The 23,162-nt window shown below is 45.4% G+C and overlaps 11 protein-coding genes across 11 annotated transcripts; 4 read left to right on the top strand and 7 right to left on the bottom strand.

The window, feature by feature from the left end:
* Positions 1–632: 632 nt before the first annotated feature.
* Positions 633–1,469, top strand: PUMCH_004817 (uncharacterized protein; the record flags this gene model as incomplete). Its single annotated transcript, XM_063023738.1, has 1 exon — positions 633–1,469. The coding sequence occupies one exon, from the start codon at positions 633–635 to the stop codon at positions 1,467–1,469; it is 837 nt and encodes a 278-aa protein (XP_062879808.1).
* Positions 1,470–1,733: 264 nt separating this feature from the next.
* Positions 1,734–2,774, bottom strand: PUMCH_004818 (uncharacterized protein; the record flags this gene model as incomplete). Its single annotated transcript, XM_063023739.1, has 1 exon — positions 1,734–2,774. One exon carries the CDS (start codon positions 2,772–2,774, stop codon positions 1,734–1,736), a length of 1,041 nt encoding a protein of 346 aa, XP_062879809.1.
* Positions 2,775–3,047: 273 nt separating this feature from the next.
* On the bottom strand, positions 3,048–3,590 carry PUMCH_004819 (uncharacterized protein; the record flags this gene model as incomplete). The annotated part of the gene is made up of 1 exon (XM_063023740.1): positions 3,048–3,590. The coding sequence occupies one exon, from the start codon at positions 3,588–3,590 to the stop codon at positions 3,048–3,050; it is 543 nt and encodes a 180-aa protein (XP_062879810.1).
* Positions 3,591–3,649: 59 nt separating this feature from the next.
* PUMCH_004820 (uncharacterized protein) lies at positions 3,650–4,900 on the bottom strand (the record flags this gene model as incomplete). Its single annotated transcript, XM_063023741.1, has 1 exon — positions 3,650–4,900. The coding sequence occupies one exon, from the start codon at positions 4,898–4,900 to the stop codon at positions 3,650–3,652; it is 1,251 nt and encodes a 416-aa protein (XP_062879811.1).
* Positions 4,901–5,285: 385 nt separating this feature from the next.
* On the top strand, positions 5,286–6,617 carry PUMCH_004821 (uncharacterized protein; the record flags this gene model as incomplete). The annotated part of the gene is made up of 1 exon (XM_063023742.1): positions 5,286–6,617. The coding sequence occupies one exon, from the start codon at positions 5,286–5,288 to the stop codon at positions 6,615–6,617; it is 1,332 nt and encodes a 443-aa protein (XP_062879812.1).
* Positions 6,618–6,655: 38 nt separating this feature from the next.
* On the bottom strand, positions 6,656–7,843 carry PUMCH_004822 (uncharacterized protein; the record flags this gene model as incomplete). The annotated part of the gene is made up of 1 exon (XM_063023743.1): positions 6,656–7,843. The coding sequence occupies one exon, from the start codon at positions 7,841–7,843 to the stop codon at positions 6,656–6,658; it is 1,188 nt and encodes a 395-aa protein (XP_062879813.1).
* Positions 7,844–8,859: 1,016 nt separating this feature from the next.
* On the top strand, positions 8,860–10,323 carry PUMCH_004823 (uncharacterized protein; the record flags this gene model as incomplete). Its single annotated transcript, XM_063023744.1, has 1 exon — positions 8,860–10,323. The coding sequence occupies one exon, from the start codon at positions 8,860–8,862 to the stop codon at positions 10,321–10,323; it is 1,464 nt and encodes a 487-aa protein (XP_062879814.1).
* A 75-nt stretch (positions 10,324–10,398) lies between these two features.
* On the bottom strand, positions 10,399–13,005 carry PUMCH_004824 (uncharacterized protein; the record flags this gene model as incomplete). The annotated part of the gene is made up of 1 exon (XM_063023745.1): positions 10,399–13,005. The coding sequence occupies one exon, from the start codon at positions 13,003–13,005 to the stop codon at positions 10,399–10,401; it is 2,607 nt and encodes an 868-aa protein (XP_062879815.1).
* Positions 13,006–13,731: 726 nt separating this feature from the next.
* Positions 13,732–14,307, top strand: PUMCH_004825 (uncharacterized protein; the record flags this gene model as incomplete). The annotated part of the gene is made up of 1 exon (XM_063023746.1): positions 13,732–14,307. One exon carries the CDS (start codon positions 13,732–13,734, stop codon positions 14,305–14,307), a length of 576 nt encoding a protein of 191 aa, XP_062879816.1.
* A 363-nt stretch (positions 14,308–14,670) lies between these two features.
* PUMCH_004826 (uncharacterized protein) lies at positions 14,671–16,326 on the bottom strand (the record flags this gene model as incomplete). The annotated part of the gene is made up of 1 exon (XM_063023747.1): positions 14,671–16,326. One exon carries the CDS (start codon positions 16,324–16,326, stop codon positions 14,671–14,673), a length of 1,656 nt encoding a protein of 551 aa, XP_062879817.1.
* Positions 16,327–17,978: 1,652 nt separating this feature from the next.
* PUMCH_004827 (uncharacterized protein) lies at positions 17,979–20,117 on the bottom strand (the record flags this gene model as incomplete). Its single annotated transcript, XM_063023748.1, has 1 exon — positions 17,979–20,117. The coding sequence occupies one exon, from the start codon at positions 20,115–20,117 to the stop codon at positions 17,979–17,981; it is 2,139 nt and encodes a 712-aa protein (XP_062879818.1).
* Positions 20,118–23,162: the final 3,045 nt, after the last annotated feature.

Here is a 23,162-nt window from a genome sequence, read left to right on the forward strand (position 1 = left end):
TAATTAGATTGCTAACACAACATCTCCCGGAGACCAGGAGCTCGACCCCACCGTGATTGTGTACGCCCCCACTATCAGGAAAGGGACCAAGCAATTATTAGCCCGGGCCCAGGCGAGGAAGGTTTGGGTGGGGATGCAGAAAACCATGCAAAAGAGTGGCTTTTTTCGCACAATTGAACACTGAGTTCTGGAACGTAACGTGAATTTGCGCGTGCATATTTTTTTGTCTCTTTTCCGCCATTTGTATTCCTTTTCCCTACAGATGAGTCCAAAAAGGTACCCATGTGGGTTCTGCACAGCAAACGCCCGTCCTGCAGACCGGCGCTCTCATTCTTCCGATTTTATCTAGTCCGACCATGTCCGAGCAGGCAAGTCCGCCGCGAACCTGCAGCCAAGGGCATCCTTACGTCTCGTTTCTTTTTGCGATTGGCATCATCCCTTTCGTGGTATATATAGCCACGGTTTTCCCGCCCCACTCCGTGCAATTTTTTCTTCATAACAACTACTCTTGTTAATTCCTTCAATAGTTTGAACCGCAGTACCTGCCACAGTTCAAACAGCATTACTTACTCCCAAACGACACCAAGATTTCATCCGTTTCTTTATCTACATCTACTCCCCAAATATCTGAAATGAGCTTCTCCTACGAAAACATTGTTCCATCGTTTAGATTGGATGGTAGATTGGCCATTTTGACCGGTGGTTCCGGTGGTATGAGTACCGTTCTTTCCAGAGCTTTGGTCGCTCAGGGTGCCGAGGTGGCCCTTGTGGACATGAACCTAGAAAGAACCAAGGCTGCCGCCAAGGATGTTGTTGCCTGGGCCAACGAAACCTTGAAGGGTGTCCACGAGTCTCCTATCGGTGAGGTTTCTGCTTGGTCTTGTAACATTGGCGATGCTGAGCATGTCGACACTTGTTTCGCTCAAATCAACGAGCACCACGGTAAAGTGGCTGACTTGTTGATCAACACTGCTGGTTACGCTGAAAACTACCCAGCTGAGGAGTACCCTGCTGCCAACGCCGAGAGCATCATGCGTGTCAACGGTTTGGGTGCCTTCTACGTCTCTCAGTCTTTTGCCAGACCATTGATTCAAAACAACTTGAAGGGTTCCATTATCTTGATCGGCTCCATGTCTGGTACTATTGTCAACGACCCTCAACCACAATGTATGTACAACATGTCCAAGGCCGGTGTCATCCACTTGGTCAGATCTTTGGCTTGTGAGTGGGCCAAGTACAACATCCGTGTTAACACCTTGTCGCCAGGTTACATCCTCACTCCATTGACCAGAAACGTCATTTCTGGCCACACCGAGATGAAGGACGCCTGGGAGTCCAAGATTCCAATGCACAGAATGGCCGACCCTAAGGAGTTTGTCGGTTCCATCTTGTACTTGGCTTCTGACTCTGCTTCGTCTTACACGACAGGTCACAACTTGGTTGTTGATGGTGGTTACGAGTGTTGGTAAATTATAGAGCCGTAACCTCCCACCAAAATTTACACATGCATTGTTAGGGGTGGCTGTTAGTACGGTCGCTTGCTTGAATTTCTAGTTGCCGCATATATGCCCGAAGTGACATTTAATCGTTATCGAACCACGTCTGCTTTTTCTGGCTTATCAAATCAAACGTGAAGTATTTTTTTTCTTTCTTTTATTACAGGCCATTGTATACTATAGAAAATAAAAACATCGGATAGAATCATGTTGTAGATTGATCTATGTTCGTTAAGTCTATGCGGACCCATTCCCATTGGCAGTGTTAACTGCCGTTTTAAACTTCGCACTCTCCCACATCTTCATCAAGGACTTCTTGAAGCAGCCCACGTTGTAGTCTATTACTGTAAGAAGCTCATCCATGTTGGAATCCTTGGCAGACGAGTTCTCTTCGTCGTTACGGATAAGAGCCACTAACGCCAACCCACGGATCATCTGCTTCAAGTAGAGGACCGAGCCATTGGAGAGATGCGACACTGAGCGAATCTCGTTTCTGTTAGTTGGCTGTGCATTGCCGTTGTTCTTATTTTCGGACTCAAGGTACAAGTCGTCCAAGTCGATGGTGATGTCAATGAATTCCGCGCAAACCTCGTACGTCTGAATGTCGACCGGCGACGAGTCCGTGGCCACGTAGATCTTCGAATTGACATCAAACAAAAATACCTTATCGATCGACGAGTGCGCTACCAAGTTGTCCAACATGTTCTCAAGCGAAGGCAATTCCGTGATGAGTTTCTGGACGATCCGCGAAAAGGCCTCGTAGATCGAGTGATCGAAGATCGAGGTGAGATAGAACGACACCTGAACACCCTCCAAGCCCAAGTCCAAGAGCTCGTCGCCTGTTCTCTGCATGATATCTCTTTGGGCGTCCATCCGGTAATCCTCCGACAATCCGTCAATTTTGTGAATGAGCACCTCGATATGGATCTGCGGATTGACCTTATAGGCGTACTCGATGATCATCGATAGATTGGTCAACGCATTGAGATATTCGTCCTGACTATCTATAACATACACCAACGCTCCAACGCTGGAAAAGAGTCGCTCACTGTCGTAAGTGGGCTCAAAGTAATTGAGCTGGCCGGGCAATTCCATCACAGATAAGTCTATGAGCGACAGGAACTGCTCACTGGTTGGTTTCAGGGTACTTTCGAGATAAAGCGTATCTAGAGGTTGCATGTTGTGGAAGACGACTTTACAGATGGAGGATTTACCACCACGACGCAATCCCATCAAGAGAATGGTCGCGTTGGTGTCGGATTCCACTTTTTGCTCCATTGCACTGGGTATTTGGGGTATATTGGGGTTTGGTCAGTTGTAAGAGTGGGTTATCAGAGGGTATCTGCAGGTGGTAATATGTAAAATCAGAGAAATGGGTTGCGGGAAAGTTGGGGGTTTATATAGTTTTCAGAGATGCTTAGTTATAGGAGTTGGCGGCATTCCGTGTTTGTGCGTTATGTTTTTGTATCTAATTGCTGAACTCTTGGTAATAGTATGATTGGCTGCAAACCCACCACCAAGTTGATCAAGCTATACAGCATTCGTGGTATATCATCTGATGTATCCATTATGCGACTCCAATCCCTCTATCATGTTTATTATGGGACTAGAGAACGGCCCGGTTCCCGAAAACGTTGCCCGCAACGCATTCCGCCGGGGTTCCCACAATTGGTACAACCGGACGGTTCCATCGCTGGTAGCCACGGCGATTTTTGTTTGGTCTGGTGAAACCTCGGCGCTTAGTGCACGCCGGTCTTTTGCCTGTGCTCTGGCCCGGACGTCCATCCTGGGATATCCATACACCGCCACAATGGTGCCTGGACTTTCTTCATCGAATCCAAATGTTAGAACCAACTCGCGGCGAGAAACACTCCATGTGATCGAAGTGATTTGCTTGCCTGTATTCGTTTCATGGAGAAGTGTTCCGGTACCAGTGTGCCAAAATCGTAAATGGCGATCGTTACTTCCTCCTCCAGTAGCTAGTAAATTGGGTGCCCAGGGACAGAAGGCAATGCCCTTGACGGCCAGAGTGTGGTCTAATTTGCATAGTAAAATCGGCGAAGAAGTGTCTTGGATATTCCATACCTGGGCCATATTTTCGTTGGCGCCCACGGCAATCTTGGTGCAATCGGCGCTGAGAGAGATCCCTGGAGTTAGTGAGCTAGAAACAAATTGCAGATGAAGAGAAGAGAAGAAAAGCAACAGTTAGATAGCCAAGCCGGTATTATCTGTGCTCTGTTTGTGTTCCAGTACATACCACACACCTGTTGGTCAAAGCCCCTCCATTCTGCCTTGACCACCACCGAGTCATAGTCATACTCCATGATGTATATTCTTCCAAGCATATCACCGACCGCCAAAAATGGGCCCGTTGAAAACCATGCAATACATTGAAACGAGCAGTCGTGCGAAATTGTTAGCCGTCTCCGAGCATTGAGGAATAGGCTGAGACATCCCTGGAGGCCATCCTGTAGCCCTACTGCCAACACTCCAGTGGGTCCACAAGAAATCACAGAGATGGGTTTTTGGTTCCCTTGTAGATTTATCTGGGCCACGTAACGCAGCCCGTCCCACCAATATGCTTTATCCTTGACGGCAACAGCAATTTTATTATGTGGCCTCGACCATGTCACCAAATTGAGGTAGAAATTGTTTCTCATGTCATAGGTCTGGAGGTAGTGGAGGTCGGACATGGTGATCACTGCGGTTTCGCGGCTAGGGCCTGCCAGAGGGCTCGAGTCAGTACTGCCGGCGCGAGAGTCTGTGGGAGAAAATCCTTGTGAAACCGGTCTCCTCAACGGATTTTCACTATTTAAATGCTCAATTAATTCCCGCAGTTGATTTCGGAATCGCTGCGTGTTTCTGTTCCTGGTGTTTCTCTGTCTGATGGTAGGACTGGTTGGACTAGTCGCACTGATGCTAGGGCCACTAGCGGCCCCAACTGTTCCTGTCGCTGGGGCCGCACCGCGAGCTCTGGCCCTAGCAGGGCCTGAATGCGATGCCATCATACTGGAGCTAGTGCTCTGAGTGGCCCTAACTCTAAGACCTGAAAAATTAGAGTCCGGTGCGGCAGTAGGGATTGAATCTGACAATTCATGTGGAAGAGGAGCGGTGGCTGGCCGCTGATTGGCCACGGCCATTGGACCAGAAATGAAGAGCGAATTAAGTCCCGCCGTCAAAAAATCATCGACGTTTTGTAGCGTTCTGTCGTGGGCGCTTGGGGCGCCATAATTGAGTACCGATTCGGGCGCAAAACCAAGCGCGCTCGCAAGTCTGTGGCCTGAATCTGAAAGGATATCTTGTGAGATTGGTTGGCGCTGCTCGCTGGAATATTCAATTCTTCTTCTGTTTGGGCTGGTTGCCAATGACGGTAGGAGACGATGGTCAGATTGGCTGCGAATCATTCTAATGACGAAATGGGATCGATGAGGATTGCCCGCCAAATGCAGCAAATGCTTCCCTTGTAACAAGTCAATTCCTCCAGTTGATATATCTCCTTTGATTTATTGCAGTTTCGGAATTTTTGTGGATCTCGTTTGGTGTAGTATGGATACTCTAGTGGAGCGCCCAGGTCGTAGCGCCGGTACTGCCTACAATCTCTATTGACACCACTTGTTATAAAGACTAGGGTGCTATATCCCAGACACGAAGAAAGTCTGAGCATAAATTGATCATTAGATCTTTTCAATTGACTCTGGTTTCCGTGCGAAATTTCTTTCGCGTCTCTTTTAAGCAGTTTTTGAGTCAGAGAATTGAATTCTGTTGCCTCAAAACCACAAACAGAAAACCATGGACTATTTCCCACTTGCATACGTTGCCGGTGCTTCTGCAGCAATAGCACAAAAAGTACACAAGTACGTGCCCAACCCATTCATTGACGAACGCTTCCACTTGACACAATGTGCTGCTTATTGTGCTCATAGGTTCTCCGAATGGGACAACAAAATCACCACTCCTCCAGGACTCTATATCCTTGGCACAGCGTATTCACACGCTCTACAGCTCATTGGCATTCAAGAGAGTTGCAGTGCGACTGCTCTCAGATCTCTCAATTTGCTAGGGGGACTTGTGATTCTTCCATATGTGCTTTCACTTCTCAACAGTAGGAACTTCTGGTCTGTAAATGTGGTTTCTTTGCCATTGCTCTACACATACTACTTCTTATTCTACACAGATGTCTGGTCCACGATATTTGTGGTTGCAGGCATTGTGTCAGTCGTTCGCATGCCCAACATGAAAGGAGCGCTACTATGCAATGGCTTGGGCTTTATGGGGCTTTGGTTTCGTCAAACAAACATCATCTGGATTGCTTTTGGCGCGGCCGTGTTGATAGAAAAACGCTGCGCTCGCCGCTCCACTCTTGCCGGCCAAACAATTGAGTTCTTCACCCAGTGCTTCAAAGGCATTCACCTCCTTGTCCCATTTGGTGTCAATGCGGCCTTATTCATGGCATTTATTAGATACAACGGAGGGATCACATTTGGCGACAAGCTGAACCACCAGGTTTCTTTGCATCTTGTCCAGGTGTTTTACTGCTGGACTTTTGTCGGTGGGCTTACTCTTCCTTTGTGGTTCAACAGACAAACTATGCGTGACTACTTCAAATTTTCATTTGGAAAATATGGTATCTGTTTGATCCCGACTGTATTGACTTTCTTCGCTATCCATTGGATCGTGACAAATTTCACAATCGTGCATCCGTTCTTGTTGGCAGACAACAGACACTACACGTTTTACATTTATCGTCGCATCTTGAGTAAACCGATCGCAAAATATCTTGTCGTTCCGGTCTACCACTTTTTCACCTGGCTCATACCTTACGTGCTTTTGAAGAATTCTCCTTCGAACCCCGTCAAACTTTCATACGTTGGAGTTCTCGCATTTATTGTTTCCACCATCCTCACAATCATTCCTTCGCCATTGTTTGAGCCGAGGTACTACATCGTGCCATTAGTTCTATTCAGAATATTCTCTCAGCCGTTTGTCATGGGCGCTCAACGAAAGGTGCATTACCAAGAGTTCGTGTGGTATCTGTTCATCAACGCGGTTGTTTACATTGTTTTCTTCTCCTACGAATTCACCTGGGTGACTGAAGTCGGTAAACAGCGAATCATATGGTAGGCTGCCTGCAAATAATATACATAAGAATAGATATTTGATCAATCCTTGTCCACCTCCTGTAGCTCTGGCTCTCCGGCTGAAGCGGGAACAGCAGCTGCGGACGCAGATGCTTCGGATCCTTTTGAAATATCGAACTGTTTCAAGTTTTGAGTAATGAGCGAGTCCGTGTTGACTTCAAACGTGGGCACCTCATAGGAGTACTTGCTCTTCAATTGTGCCAAAACCGGAGCATTTTGCAATTGCTCCTCGGCAGTTAAAGACTCAAGCCATTTTTCTGTTGCGCGCGTTCGAAGAACATCCAAGTAAGGCATTTCCTTTTTGCTCTTGTGATCTCTGTAGACCAAGTCTGCCTCAACACCACATACAACATCCTCAAATTCACCAAAGTTGTGAAGAGCCCAATTGCCCAGCTCCAAATCATTGGCGAATATCAACAAGAAGTCGCCAAACGTGTCGGCCACCTTGAACTTAGTATCGAAATCTCTTCCGAATAGAATGACTTGTCCCCACTTTCCGAGTGTTCCAGCCTGCTGTTCATCTTCGGGATCATGAGAAAGGTCTATAGCTATGTAGTTTCCGGCCCGGTCCGAGGCAAAGGGGATCCACATCGAATGGGCATATATGGGAAGAATGGTGTTTGGCGGTATTGAGCTCTGAGGTGGGAACAAGTCCTTTACGCGTTTGTCACGGGCAGAAGACAGCGCTTCGCTAGCTGCAGCCACGTAGGCATTTTTATTGTCTTCGTTTCTCTTGATCTCCTCGTGCACCTTCCGCCATCTTTCTGTCAAGACAGCGATCTCATCTATGGGACATAGTTTTACGCCGTAGAACAATCCGCTGCATCCATTATCGTTAAAAGTTGACTGTCCACCCGTCAAACGGAAAAATTCCACCACACAGTCGGGCAATTGACACCCCAAATCCTTTTCAAACTCGTGGATATCTGCTTCCGTACACGCTTCCAGTAGCGATGCATTAATGTCCTCACAATGCTTATGGAGCCATTTTTTCACATGCCTCCACGCGAGCCGAACCTCGTGAACGCCCTCAGAATTCAGACGCGTGCTCAAAGAGACGGTTGAGCCGTTTTGGTGGCTACCTAGAAGAGAGCTCTTGACGTCGGGCTTGTTAAGCCTATTGAACGATTGGCGGGAGTCAAAGTCCGAGTACTTGTCCTTCGCATTGAGCGTGTAGAAGAATTCCTTGATTTTTAGGCCAATTGTCATGAAAAGAGTGTAGTATCAAGTGGTACCAAAACAGATAGAGGACCCTGGATTTCTGCAGGTGCCAAAACACAAGGACGTATATAGTGTGCTGAAAAATTTCTAGAGTCTGATTTTAATCCACCAACGGAAGAATCTCGTGTCGGAGTTCATTTTATCACTTCGTCCAGATCTTAAATTGGGAGCGACTCATAACCCTAGATATCAAATTACCCCTGGAAGACTAATTTCTTTGAATCAAAAACAGAAGCAGTGTATCTAACGGATCCACGCCAAATTAGATTAAAGACCTCAATAAAAGCCACTTGGGTATCTCTGTCTTACCTTCCTACTCTACATGCTACAATTATAATGTATACCGGGCATGAAGTGTGGATCCTATCGCAAAGGAAAGCACACGAAAATCCGGGAATCGATCTGGAAAACAAAAACTAACTACCCGCAAAGAAAAAGACACATGATGTCGCTACGAAGCCTCTGCAAAGAGAGCCACATCGAGGGGACACGCAGTCATCCTAGCCCAGCCAAATCTATTCCAGAACGGAGAGATCCGGCCAGGCCGGCGCGAGCCACGGAGACTGCGCTAGGAGTTTCATTTTTGCATTCGTGGTAATCAAATTGGAGAAGCAAAAACTGTGGGGGGAGATGTCCTGCTTATATAGTGCTCGATATGTGTCCGGGTAACCACGAGGATTTTTGACAGATTGAACCGGTGCCAAATCGGAACGAACTCAACATTACAAAATAGCGTCTATTGAAGTTTTCACCTATTCACCATAACTCTTTTCACACTCCCCCAACTCGCCTGCCAAAAACATGCATTTTCCAAATACACTATATCAGACGCAGCGCACGTGACCATGCACTCCGGCTTGGTTTGCTACACCCCAGGTTTGCCATGGTAAGAGTTGCTTTTAAGCCAAAATCAGGCACAGGTATAAATACGGGTGTTTCCCCCACCTGCTAATCTCGGAATATTTTCAACTTTTTTGAACGCAAATAAACCTCAATTCGTCACAATGGCCGCCGCCGCCAAATTGAAGTTCATCCTAGTCAACATCCTAGTGGTGTACACTTTGTATCTCTTTAATTACAAATGCGTTAATAACGATTCTTTCGTGGAACGGTCGAAACAGGCCTTGTTGCACCCATTTTCGCAGCAAAACGACCAATTGTGTCTGACAGTCAACTATGGCCGCAATTTGGTCGAGCCTTACGTCATCAAGGTCCACAGTCTTTTCGATCAGCATGTAGTGTCTCACAAGAGATTCAGAAAGTACCAGCTCAAGGCTAAGATCAACACCTTGGAGGCTTACCGCGCCAAGTATATCTTCCCTGTTCAGGTGAAGATCTGGGAGGCCGTGGAGCTTTTTGAGTACCATGTCCAGATGCAATTGGCTCGCATTTACAATTTCTTAGCCCGCAAGCTCCACAAGGAAGTGATCCCATTGGCTAAGGAGTACAAGAAAACCTTGGACAACCAATACGTTACTGCTAAGAAGGAGGCTGGTAAATCTTACGAGTCTGTGAAGAAACAGGCTGGCAAGTCTTACGAGTCTGCTAAGAAGGAGGCCGGTAAGTCTTACGAGTCTGCCAAAAAGCAAGCTGGAAAATCCTACGAGTCTGCTCAGAAGGCCGCCGGCAAGTCTTACGAGCTGGTAAAGACTCAGGTAGGTAAACTGGTGGACGCCGCTGCTAAAGAAGCCGGGAAGCAATACGAGGCTGCTATGAAACAGGCTGGCGTTCAGTATGAACACGCCAAGGAAGTCGCCGGCGAGTATGCCGATGCTGCCGCCAAACAAGCGGCCCTGCAATACGAGAACGCCAAGGAGATGGCTGGCGAGTACACCGACGCTGCTGCCAAAGAGGCTGCTAAGCAGTACGAGAACGCCAAAAAGCACGCCGGCAAACAATACGAGAACGTGAAGGAGATGGCCGGTGAACAGTACGAAAACTTGAAAGAGATGGCTGGCGATCTGTACGAGGACTTGAAGGGTGAAGCTCTCAAGACCTTTGAGCAACTCAAGGCCAAGGCTTCTAAGCAATACGATGTAGCCGTGGCTGAGGCAAACAAGCACTACGAGGCTGCTCAGACTGCCGCTGACAAGCAATTGAAGAAGTCCGAGAAGGAAGCAGAGAAGCAATACAAGGCTGCAAAGGTGCAAGCAGAGAAGCAGTTGAAGGTTGCTCAAAAGGAGGCTGAAAAATATTATAATGATATTAAAAAGCAGGCTGGCAGTGGCTACGATGATGCTAAGGACGTCGCAGGCGAGACTTACGAATCTTTGAAGGATCAAGCCAATAAGCAATTTGAAATTGCTACCAAGGAGGCCGATTCCCAGTATGAAGCTGCCAAGTCTCACGCATCTTCTGCTTACGAAACCAGCAAGAAGCTGGCTCTTGACACCTTTGATTACGTGAAAGCACAGGCAAACAAGCAATTTGAGAACGCCAAAAAGCAAATCAGAGCCAACCTCAAGTAGCTGAAAATCTATGAATGAATGTGTAGTCTTTTTTAATCCACAAAAGAAAACGAAAAATTAAGGGAACAGTAATGCTCAGGCTTCGAGGTCCTCTGACTCGAAGTCTTCATCCAATTCCGATGGCTCGTACACTTTTTCCAAATTCAGGTTATCGTCCTCTTTAGAAGAAGCAGGAATCTGACTTTCGGTATGAGCCGAAGCGTTGGAGGCAATTATGGTGCTTGTAGAGATGGTGCTCGTAGAGATGGTGCTCGTAGAAATGGTGCTATTTGTAGTTAAATCAACAACAGATGATGACTCAGCCAAGAGACTTGATTCTTGAGCTACTGATGATTGTACGCTTTCGCTATCAGATGCACTCAGATTTGTTGAGGTCAGACTGAACTCAACAGAAAGCGACAATGCTGGACTTTCTGCATGAGTTTTGGTACCAACGATTGAGTCACTTGGCGCTGGTACGGTAGCAATTGTTGTGACTTCATCAGAGATGATGCTTTGCGAACTTGTTGGACTGGAAATGGTGGTCAGATGCTCTCCAACTTGAGTAGCCTCTGAAACATCAACATTACTCTCGGATTGGTAGTTTTGTTCAGATTTTTCCTTGGCTATTTGTTGAGCCAACCGAGCTTGTTCAGCAGCTTCTTTTTGATCCAACCGAGCTTGTTCAGCAGCTTCTTTTTGAGCCAACTCAGCTTGTTCAGCAGCTTCCTTCTCCAACTGAGCTTGTTCTTCGGCCAACTGTTGTGCCAAAAGAGCATCTTCTTCGGCCTTTTTTTGGGCCTCTTCTAATTCATACGTGAGGCCTTCCCTCTGCTGATATGCCACATTTGCTTGAGCACGAACTAATCTTAAGTATTCATCATTATCTCTTGCGAGGAAACCGATATGGAAGTTTATGTTCCGGAGGTATTCGTCCCATTCAAGCAAGGCTTTGGGCTTCTGCTGTGCTTGGGGATTTTCCTTGTAAGCAATGGCTTCATCAAAAATCTTGTCGCGAATCTGGAAAATGGATTCTTTAATCTGATGGAATTTTTTCCACGCAGACCAAGAAATCTTATCATCGTAGCCTGGCTTTTGTGACACATAATCAATGACGATCTTCAAACGGTTAGAAAAGTCCAGAATTGTTGTCTCGGCAAAAGATTCCAAGACGTCGACGGTATTTTGAGCGACCTCAAAGTAAGCCGTAAGAATTTCAGTATGAGCTTTACTGAGCTCTGCGTCTGCAATGTCCATTTGCTCCTCGACAATATCACGAGCTTCTTGAATTTTGTCTCTCATGATCTGTCTATCAACCTTTGGTTCGGCAATGATAGTTTGGTGCGTGCGGATGTACTCTGAATCTTTGTCGATTGCCGCGATAAGCTCATTCATGACCTTGTAGCGCAAGTAATTATCCGTTTGCAAGTTGGTGAAGTTGGCGGAGAAAGCCTCTTTGATTTCCGAAATTCTGCGTTGCAAGTATGGAGCAAAGTCAGCAACGAGGCTTGCTTCTGCCAACTCCAAAGTCGAGTTGATTTTGTCCTCCCAGTGGCTAAGCTCATAGTTGACCTGCCCTTGAATGTCATTATCAAATGATACAATATCATCACCCGCTACAGAAATGTTAGTGTCAGTCGAATTGACGGCGCTTGAAGCAGGGGAAGATACCAAAGTTTCTTGGGATGTTGCTGAGCTGGTCATTTGCAGAGGAGTAGAGGAAGATACTGGAGTTTCTTGGGATGTTGCTAAGGAAGTCATTTGCAGAGTCTTGAACTCGGTCAAAGTCTTGGTGAGGGTGACCGTAACATCCTCCTCATCCGATGATTCACCCAGAGATTCCTCTTCTACAACAGTCTCTTCAGGCGTAGGTTGCTTGTGTACTCCAGCGAGATCTTGTGTGAGATCCATGACCATCTGAAAATTTTTCTTTGTGTTGAGTTGGAAGCTCTTTCTGAAGTCGTTAAACTTGTGCAAAGCGCCGAACTCGCCACGGAGAAATTCAGTTTTCTCCTGGATGGCAGTATTGATCACGACAGACTTGAGTTTAAGTTTGTGGAAAAGACGAGCAAGCTCGGAGGCAGCCCAGTCGAGGTGCAACTTCTTACAGACCAGGATGAAGTGCTCGTTCTCAGAAATGGAGTCAACGACCCATGAGATGAACGGAGCAACTCGCGTAAAGTAAAAATAACGGGACCAAATGTGGAATTTCCGGGCCGCGTACAATGTCTGAGAACGAGTCACAGTCCACACCTTCTCTACCGCATACTCCAAGGCCAACTTATACTTGCCCCCGTAGTAGCACACCGAGGGGTGTAATTTGTAAAAATAAAAGGCAGAAACCGACTTCTGTGCCTTCACTACGAATTTCATCGAACGGGTGGCAGCCACATGTACAGAATGAGCTGCTTTCACCGTATACTCAGACAAGTGGTACGATTGATCCACCAGCCGCACTTTCTCTACGGCAACATCCACATATGGAGCAACAGACTTCGACAAGCCGATCATTTCATCAAAAGCAGCCACTTTTGGCGTAAGGGTATCCCACAACGGATAAACCAGTCTGTTCAAATGTGCACATGCCACTTGCACCACGGCGTTCAGAGAGGGCGTGGCCGAACGACATCCGAAGACTACAAAGTACAGGAGCAGAAGAAGGATTGTCGTCCAGAACAATTTCCGGAGGCGGAAGCCTAGCATTGTATAGAAAAGTAGTTGGTTGTGGTTGGTGTCAATATGGAGTGCATGGGGTTAATGAGTAGGAAAGTAGTATTGTCGAAAGGTGTGAAAAGTTGAGAAGTGGGAGATTTTTCGGTTTTAAAAGTGTTTATATTGGAATATTTATTGGTTTCTCTTTAATATTCTGGCTTTATTGTAAATTTGTGGTGACGCTATGGTTGGTTGAGGCCGCTATAGTCTTTGTATTAGATTCATACAATGAGTTGACAAGAGCAGGCATTTCGGCAGGTACTTAAGAAACAGTAGAAAACGAGATGCCAATTTTCAATTTGACATTGAGCTGTTTCTCTGTGTTGCGATCTGTTCTTGGATGAGTATCCTACGGTGACGCTATAACTTGTCTCTCAATTTGGAAGAGAACAAAAGACAAGATAAATAATAACCTTTTAGGGACATCCCACTACATAACTTCAACTAATTTTATTAGTTTCGATACATCGTTTTTGCGGAAGTGTTTGGCACTACCCTTTGCTTCCAGCTCAACTTGCCACAATTCAAACAAGAAAGAACAATCCATACCAGCTCATTTGAACGGAACGGAAAAGCTCGTCAAAATTGCTTTTCACACCGTTGCATTTCATACCGATTTCCATTGGAACCTACGAAATTCCGTTATCGCTCGCCTCATCTTATGACATCATCTCATCGCGCTTAATATTTCACTTACTATCTACTCTTTATCTGGTCATGGCTTCTCCAGCACTCCGAATTTTCGCCCTAGGGCTTGTGACTGGTTATGCCATCAAAACTGTCGTTCCGCTCATTACTAAAAAATCGAAAAAGGCAAAAAAGCCCGTCGCTCCGACCGAAGATGAGCTCTCTGAGTCCGAGTACGAATCTGAATCTGATCCAGAAAACGACATCGACTCTTCGGAATTGAATAACTTGCCTGGAGAGGTCCGCATGACTTTGGTGGTTCGCCAGGACCTCAAGATGGGTAAAGGAAAAGCTGCTGCGCAATGTTCTCATGCCACTTTGGCGTTGTACAAAAAGATGTCTAACCCAGAATCAAAAGCTTTTAATCCAGAGATGCTTCGGCGCTGGGAATACGGCAATGGCCAAGCTAAAATCACCTTGCAGGTTCCAAACCAGGAGGAGATGGATCTCTTGTTTGCAACGGCCATGTCTTTGGGGGTCAATGCATACATAGTCCATGATGCTGGAAGAACCCAAATCGCCGCCGGCAGCGCTACGGTTCTTGGACTTGGCCCAGCTCCCAAATCCGTCATGGACCAGATCACCTCTCTGCTTAAATTGTACTAAGAGAAAAAGTGTTCGTTGCAATCGATCTTCAGAAGAGGTGAAGTACTGAAAGTGATTTTCGAGTCCACATCAAATGCAAAACAATAACACTTGCTGTCCGATGAGTATCATCTACTTGATGTTCTTTAACATTTTGAATTATCATATTAGAATGCTTTGCCTAACTAAACGTGAACTTGAACTGAATAAAGTAAAGCTGATTCCGTAACAACTCCCCCCTAGGCATGCGCTGCCAAATCGAGGCAAAGCGTCAGCCGAAACTTTTTGAAACTTTTGATTTATGAAGCTGCCTCTGCCTGTGGCTGCAAATGAGTGTATCAATCTATAATTGTGAGCCCAGGCTGAGACAATATTATAATAAAATCAGCGGAACCGCCCGCGGATGCCTTCGCGAACCGTCAATGGGTTGACGGCAGAACTTGCACGCCGTTTACGAGCACGCCTCTGGCCTTGGATTTGATCGTCCAGGTCCACGAGTGCGTGCTCTTCGTCGTCGCTCTCCATGCTGCCAATCACTGACTCGACATCGTTATAGAAATCGTCAACATCATCAAGGCCAAACAGTGATTGGCGCCTACGTGTGGCACGGGAGACCAGTGCTCGATGACCATTCTTAATGCGCTCGAGAGCATCAATACGCAGCCATATCTCTCCCTCGGTACGTTGCGGAAGTAGAATCGAAAGCTCTGCAAAGGAGAGTTCTTTTTGACGACGGTTGATCAACAACTCGTCTTCTTCCATCGACCAAGGGATGCGGAATATAGGCTGTTGCGAGGCCTGCTTAGGAGTGGTCAGTTCACTTTTGACCTCACGCTCGCGTTCACGTTCACGCTTCTCGGCGCTTTTCTCGCGTTCAGCACGTTTTTCCCTCTCCCGCTCGGATGCTCTGCGATCGCCAATGGAACCCAGCATTGACAGACGCCGTAAGTATGTTGTCGAGCCGACAATAGACCCATTCCGGATACTAGAGAGCGTCAGTGCCAATTGGGGAAGGCCGGAGGGTCCAGAGATTGAGTTGGGGCCTCCAGCAGCTCCACTGATACTACTTCCGCCAAACAAAATTGGCAAGTGCGCTAGAGCGTTGCTGCTGGTTTGATGATGTGGAATATTCATAGACTTGGAGGGAAGACTCAGCACGGAATGCCGCAGCAGCGAGATGGAGTTGCGATCGTCGCGCTCGCGCACAATCTGAATAATAGAGTTGTTGTGAGGAAGTGCCATCTGATCTGTGGTCAGTCCGCGCGGCGTCAAGCCTGAGCTAGGAACCATATGGGGTTTATTGTGGGGCAAGTTCAGCGTGGGATCAACACTGATATCCGTGAAGTAACCACCGGACGTGCCTGCCGCCGCACTATGGGTCTGCGGGTCAAGGGGCACATCTAGACGGGGCAGATTGGGGAACGCCTGGGGCAGGTGTGTAAACAGCTGCGGCAGATTGTCAACTGTTTGCGTGTGCACCATCCCCGTACCGCCATGGCCAGCCGAGGCCGAGGCATTGAGCCCCGCAAGCGCACTGTTGACCAGCTCGTACCCCCGAAACGTCGGTGCTGGCGCCGGAGAGTACACCGGCGTATGGTCAGGAGACACACCGCCGCGTAGGTGTTTCCCCAGGCTACTGGACGGCGATTTCGACTCGCCATAGTCAGGCCCGCCGACAGAATTGGATCTGCCCTCCGCAGTGCCGAGCGAGCTACTCATATCGGAGCTGGATACCATTTGGGTTTTGGACGGGTCAGATGATCCGGTCGGAGAGGAGGCCGCAGCGACGGCCGCGGCCGCCAAACCGGACGATTTGGTCATGCTCTTGGGTGGATTCTTCAAATTGCCGCTCTTCAACCGCCGCCACCGGAACTGACACGCATTGGGCGTTCTGTTGTGGAAATGGGAGGCGATTTCCTTCCAGCCTAGTTTCTGGTTATCTTTTAGATGCAAGAGAAGGACGTCATCTTGCGTGTCCCACGAGGTTGGCGTGCGTTGGAACGACTTGGAGGGGGGTGAATGCAGCGGGTCAGCAGACATATGTCGATAGTGTCTGTTGTTGCAGTGGCTTGATGATCATCACTTGGGTTGAGAGTATGAGCGGAGGTGGGAGTTTGTCACGTGACCGCCGAAGCGTGGACAACGGCTCTAGTGGTTCCCGTATTCACGGGGAGAGATTGTTTGTGGACGGTTTTTTTTTTTACTTTAATGATTTCAGGTTACTCTGTTCGTTGTTTCAATTTTTGTTTATGTAGTTGTTTTGTTGTTTTCCTTCCCATGCGATTCATGGATGGAAGGCTTGTACTTGGGAGCGAGTCAAACTAAAGACGCGAATATGGGTCTAGGGTAAAGAATATGTGTTGACACTTCTTAAGAAAGTTGACAATGAATGCATTTCAGTAGTCGTACAGAAACATTTATTTTGGTCGGCTCAATTGGTAGTTGTGAGTGGGGCCCAGAGACCAACGCGCTAAGCCAGAACGAATGTCATACCCGCACAATTGCTAAATGTAAATGCTCAAAGTCAAGGAAAAATGGGATTTTCCCAGCAGTTAAAACAAATTTTTGATTATATAATGGTTCGATGAATTCTATGTCAGAATAGACCTCCTCTTCTTAGATCTGGACAAACAGTGTATGGTGTTCTGGTGGGTGACGATTGTGGCATGTATGGTGACACTCTTGCAACTTTATAATTGAAACCTACAACTTATTTATGTATATCATGACTATTTAACACAACTCATACAATGGTGTCATTGCGTTGATTTCGGAATTGGCTGCAAAAACGGCACCCGTAACTGCAGGATGTTCCCGATATCTGTCAAGTCATTTCTACGTTTTTGAGAGATCTAGGACACTAAATGATATAAAATTATTGAATGTTCAAATTTTTGAGAGAATTATAACCCCTGTTCCATTTACCGAGTACCTCGGAGCTTTGGCATTCGTGGTAACTCCGTTTGACACCCTCGAAACATTTGAATTAGTGATCTGGGGTACTCTGGACCCTCCAACCTCGACTCTAAACTTTTCAGTATAATGAACTATGATAGATATCGCAGTCCAAAGAATATACGCACTCTATGGCTGGAATTTTTCCATCAACAAATGTTCACAACTGCACCACTTTCCAGCGACATGTAGTAAAGACTTTCTGCCTATCAACGACAGTTCTCGATAAACAATCAGAAGCGATAATTAATTATTTCAGAAGATGCATATTCATAATTTCAAACCTGTTTTTGACTGCAAGGCTCTGCGTGAATTCTGATCGCTTGACGAATAGGGTCTGAGCGAGAAACAAACGCCGCAGGTGGATACAATGACCTGGCATAGTATTCAAAGCTCAAAACTCATTCAATGAAAGCTATTGAGTGGGATTCCCGCTTTGTTATTGTCTTCACTCCGCTTGAGCCATGTAATGACACTATGTGCTGATGAGCCTGTTAGTATCCTTTATGTACAACAGTCCTTTTAAAATCGCATTTATTAAATTATTAAGTTATTGCTCTGGATATATAGTCGAAGCCAACTTGACAAACATATGATCAAGGACCATAATTTGTTAATAGACATAATCTAAGCAGCAGTGAGCCTGGGCACGGTTTGAGTCAAAGATCTCAGCAAGAACTGAATTGAGAAAACATTTTAGTTGCAGATGACTTCCAAGAAGACTGTTGGTCTTTTTCTTAAGATACATTATCTTCCAGCGCTTTGGAATGATCCGTCAACTCCTTAAAAGAGGCAACATCTTTTTCACGCCCTTCCAACATCAGTTCTCTAATTAGCGAGTATCTGATATAAGCAAGATCTCTTTCAACTCTCGTAATTGTGTAATAAAGTGTGGGGGGTCGATAATCCAGTGAAAGAGTTGGCACCCTGTCGCCCATCTGTTTTTCTCCCAATGCGTGAACGTTCCGAATGATCTCACCATAATCTCCATCAATATCTGATGACTCATAACCAGTTGCGGCTGGAATCCTAGCTAATTCGGAAGACATGTCGTCATGAACACCCTTTGGCCTTGGAAAGTATTTCAATCCTAACTCCCTGTCTCTGGCAACTTGACTATCATATATTTTCTTCCTGATACATTTGTCAAATTCTTCATGTGACTTTCCGCGTAAAGCTTCATGCGTAGGTGTATTCTTGGGTTTGTAGTCGACAATCTTGTTCCTATTGGAGTCCACTCTCTCATAATGGGGTGCTATGGGCCCTTCGATATCGTTCACATACGAAACACCATGATCTCTTGAAAGAGTTGGCACCCTGTGGCTCGTCTGTTTCTCTTCCAATGCGTGATCGTTCCGAATGATCTCATCATACTCTCCATCAATATCTGATGACTTGTAACCAGTTGCGGCTGGAATCCTAGCTAGTTCGGAAGACGTGTCGTCATGGTGTTCCTTGGGCTTTTGAAAGTATTTCAGTTCTAAATCCCTGTCTCTGACAACTGGGCTACCATATTCTTTCTTCCTGATACATTTGTCAAATTCTTCATGTGACTTTCCGCGTAAAGCTTCATGCGTAGGTGTATTCTTGGGTTTGTAGTCGACAATCTTGTTCCTATTGGAGTCCACTCTCTCATAATGGGGTGCTATGGGCCCTTCGATATCGTTCACATACGAAACACCATGATCTCTTGAAAGAGTTGGCACCCTGTGGCTCGTCTGTTTCTCTTCCAATGCGTGATCGTTCCGAATGATCTCATCATACTCTCCATCAATATCTGATGACTCATAACCAGTTGCGGCTGGAATCCTGGCTAGTTCGGAAGACGTGTCTTCATGGTGTTCCTTGGGCTTTTGAAAGTACTTCAATCCTAACTCCCTGTCTCTGGCAACTTGAGTATCATACTCTTCCTTCCTGATACATTTGTCAAATTCTTCATGTGACTTTCCGCGTAAAGCTTCATGCGTAGGTGTATTCTTGAGTTTGTAGTCGACAATCTTGTTCCTATTGGAGTCCACTCTCTCAAAATGGGGTGCTATGTGCCACTTGCTATCGTTCACGAAATAAACACCATCACCTCTTGATTCGTCTTTAGATAGTAATGCATGCAAGACAGAGTTTTTTCCTTGATGACATGGCATATCAACGTTCATCTTGTGACAGAGCCAATGAAGGACATAAGCGAAAGAGAACTCTGAGCCATTCCAAATACACCCTGTATTTGCAAAAGCCGCTTCGGGCGCGGGGCAAGGGCAGCTGTAGTGAGATACATCATCTTGCCATATTTCCAATGCAGTGAAATGGCTGTCATATCTCTTATCTCTGTGGAAAGGACTACCACCAAATTCAGAAACAAAAACAATACGAACCTTTGGTCTGTCAAAGTCAGAGCACTCAAGATACGACATGGCAGTCAAGAGCCGGTCTAAAGCCACTGAATTTGAAGGTTTAGAACTACGGTCGCTTTCGAAGAACAAGCAGCCAGAAAATCTGCCGTCGAATTTCCTGTCCTGCTCCCATGCAAACTTCTGAATACTATCGTACAGCCGGAAATCACAATTTTGGAGTATTACGGTACATTTCTTGGCATTTTTTTTCAATTCGCCTGCCAATTGCTTATAGAGTTTCTCCTCTCCTGGATAATAAAGCAAATGCAACTGCGCACCTCTACCCGCCAAGTCAAACAAGACTGATCTTCCAACTGCACAATTTCCGTTCATCACATAATACCGGGCATGATACAATCTGCGATCATACTCAAATTTATTCGGCTCTCTCGATAAAAACAAAAACCGTTTGTCTAACCTGCGGATGACATTAGGGATAACATACCAAATCAGTACGTAAAACAAAAGCAGAATCACCAAATCAAGCATTTGTGAAAGAACTTTTTGTGTTGATGATGAATAGAATGAAGAAATTACCCCAGTTTATATGGAGAGGAAATGATAGGCGTTTTCTTGCACACAAGGGGTTCCTGTCTGCAATTGTTTCATACCTGTATTATATGCTTGCATTTGCCGTATGGAGTCAAGATGTATAATTCTATTAAAGGGTTCTTAAAAAATTTGTTGGCAGTTTTTGCGTGGAGCTCAAGATCTTAAAGTTTTCAAGCTTTGAAAAGAATTCTCGAAAGTGATAAGTCTTTTTCAAGGCGCCTTTATGTGAAGAAGACAACTCTTGGCGGGTTTACCTTCAAATAAGAAAACAAACTCTTTTTCCTAAATCATTTCTAAATTTGCCTGGAACACATACGACCATATTAAAAGATCTCCCACAGTGATTGCCCCCCACAATAGGCGGGTAGCGAGTATCGGGATGTATACTCGAAAACGACACCTACATTCGTCATTCAGAAAAAATCTCCCCAGCATCCCGTCAGTAATAAGGCATAAAAAGCCAGCAAAAGAGAGAAAAAATAATAAGAGGTGATGAAAACACATCCAACATAATTCACTCCATTGATAGGATTGGTTTACATCGCAGATTTAGCAGATCATCAGTGCATCTAATGCATGGTTGTCAGATTACTGATAGTTTTACTTAGAAAAGAGTAGGTAGTGATTAAACTCTTAACACAAACGGGCGGGCGAAGCCTTCCTTTTATATACGAGAATTCCTAGCATCCCAATCTGTGACCCCTCAGCTAGGCGTCGCAGGTCGGTTTACACCTACCTGGTACAGCTAACAACCGTGCTCCAGTCGAGACTTCCTAATTTGGTTAGCCGACGTAACCATTCTAACGTCTACCTGTTAGGTTGATCATTCATCCTGAATGATCTGTTTAATCGGTTATTACTTTAGTTAGAAAACCTGTATTAGTTGTTGTATTTAATCGAGCGTGACTAGCCCTTTTTATCTCCCGAGCTCAGAGGCGAAGATGGCCTCGGACGAACTCGAGGCCATCTAAGGCTCACCGTCGGATCAACCGCGGGCTATCCTGCTATCAAGCATCGGATCAGCCGACGGTCATCTACGGCTTCGGTGATGTCCTTTCGGCCTATTCCGAGCTTCTCATTCGATATGTCTTGTCCTAGTGTCCATAGCTATCTCGATATTCTTAAATCGGTAATCTAGTGGTAGCACTCTATGCATTACCTAACACTACCTAACAATGGTACTTGGAATTGTGCTAGACTAGCACCGGACAAAATTTAAAACCTGAACCATCCTCGTTGAGCAGAGATTTAGTGTCTTGGAATGGAAAGATTAGATTATTTAATTGTCAATATTTAAATGAATTATTTATTTTCTATATTATGTAGATTAAGTTTTATATTCCTGCGGTCAACCAATAAATGAGCATTGTTACCATATCAATGAGATTAAAAACATTGAATAGTCCTTGAAAGACTATAGTAAACCAAAAAGAATCAGATTTTCTTTTCATGTAGTATTCCAAATTTTGATACTCTTTTTCGCTGGGTGTCAGCTTCTCTCTAATCTTGTACGCACTATCTGACGCCTTGGTAAAGACTGCAAAGAAGACTAAAGCTGCTATCGAGCAAAGGACCATAATGATCGAAATTCGACCCCGATATGACTGTGAATAATACCGGCTACCAAGTTTTGGTGAGATCGCCTTGTGCTGATCAATCAAACTCTGTTTGAAGTCCTGTAAATGCTGTACCACTTCGCTGTTTTGCTGTCTCACAAATTCGAGGAGCTTTTGAAATTCAACACTCAGCGAGCTTCTTTCGGAAAAATTGGCACTGACAAAACAACGCTCATTTATTGAGCTCAAGTTGTCAATTTCATTCTGTATGGCTTTCTCATAAGGAGCGACGCTTAAATCGAGATTCCTGAATTGCATTCCCAAGGTCTTGATAATCAGACCCTTTGCTACAATAATTTTCTCTTCAGTTTCAGCAAAATGGTCCGTGAGATTATCGGATTGACTCTGGATACGGTCTAACACGACTTTTCGTTGAGAAAGATAAGATTTCAATTCTTCTTGATATATTTTCATATCTGACTCCAATCGGTGATCCGAGACCTCTGGGGGTAGTTCGAGCGTTTCAATTCCTTTGCAGAGTTTCATAGAAAGATAGTACTCAACATTGAATTCAGAGCAAGGTGTTTCTTTGCAGTGTAGCTTAGCTTCAACGAGAGCCTGTCTCATGAACAAAACTGACTGAGAGCACTTGGTTAGTTTCATCGTGTGCGTACCTAATGAAATAATATTAGGAAGCGCCAATCGCAAAAAGCTGATTCCAGCGTTAGTGTAGTATAGAATAGTAGTCGCTTTGTGGACCCCAGAAGGATCAAAATAATACAAGTTGAATGCACTTGTTAAGGTAGCGACATTCCAATAGTCATCAGTTTTGAAGAAGAAAGAAGTTGTCGAGGCCAATCTTTCGATTCTAGCCTCCCGTACGTTCTCCAAAATGAATTCGTAGGTATTACAGTGTTTCTCTTTAATTTGTCCCAAGTTCTTGAAACATGTTTCATCGAGAATCTGAAGTTGGCGATAAAAAGAGTTAGGAACTTCTTTTCCTTCACTCAGCAGAATAAACCCCTTCTGTTTAGTCGTTTGATGTGGTTTGGAGGTGCTGCGTTGCTTGGTATCAAGAAATTCGATTAAGTTGTCTTGTTCTCTGTCAATTGAAGTCATACAGCCAGAGTCAATATCCATCAATTTAATTCGGTGATGTTCAGAAGATTTCAAACGATTGATAAATTCTTCAAGCTGCCTTCTAGCACAATTTCTTCTTCGTGTCGTGAGAATCTGATGGTTTTCGATGACATCTATGAGTTTATCCCATACCCTTGTCAAAATGAGTAGAGCTACACCTCTCACGTCATCGCCGACATTCATCCAAGTAAGCTGCAAATTCAACTTATTGAATTCCTCTTCAAAAAATTTCAATAGTCGCGAGTATTCAAGTTCACACGAAAAAAACTCCTGAGTGGTGTATATT

The sequence above is a fragment of the Australozyma saopauloensis genome, chromosome 6, assembly GCF_035610405.1.
Source record: "Australozyma saopauloensis chromosome 6, complete sequence".
Classification (NCBI taxonomy): domain Eukaryota; kingdom Fungi; phylum Ascomycota; class Pichiomycetes; order Serinales; family Metschnikowiaceae; genus Australozyma; species Australozyma saopauloensis.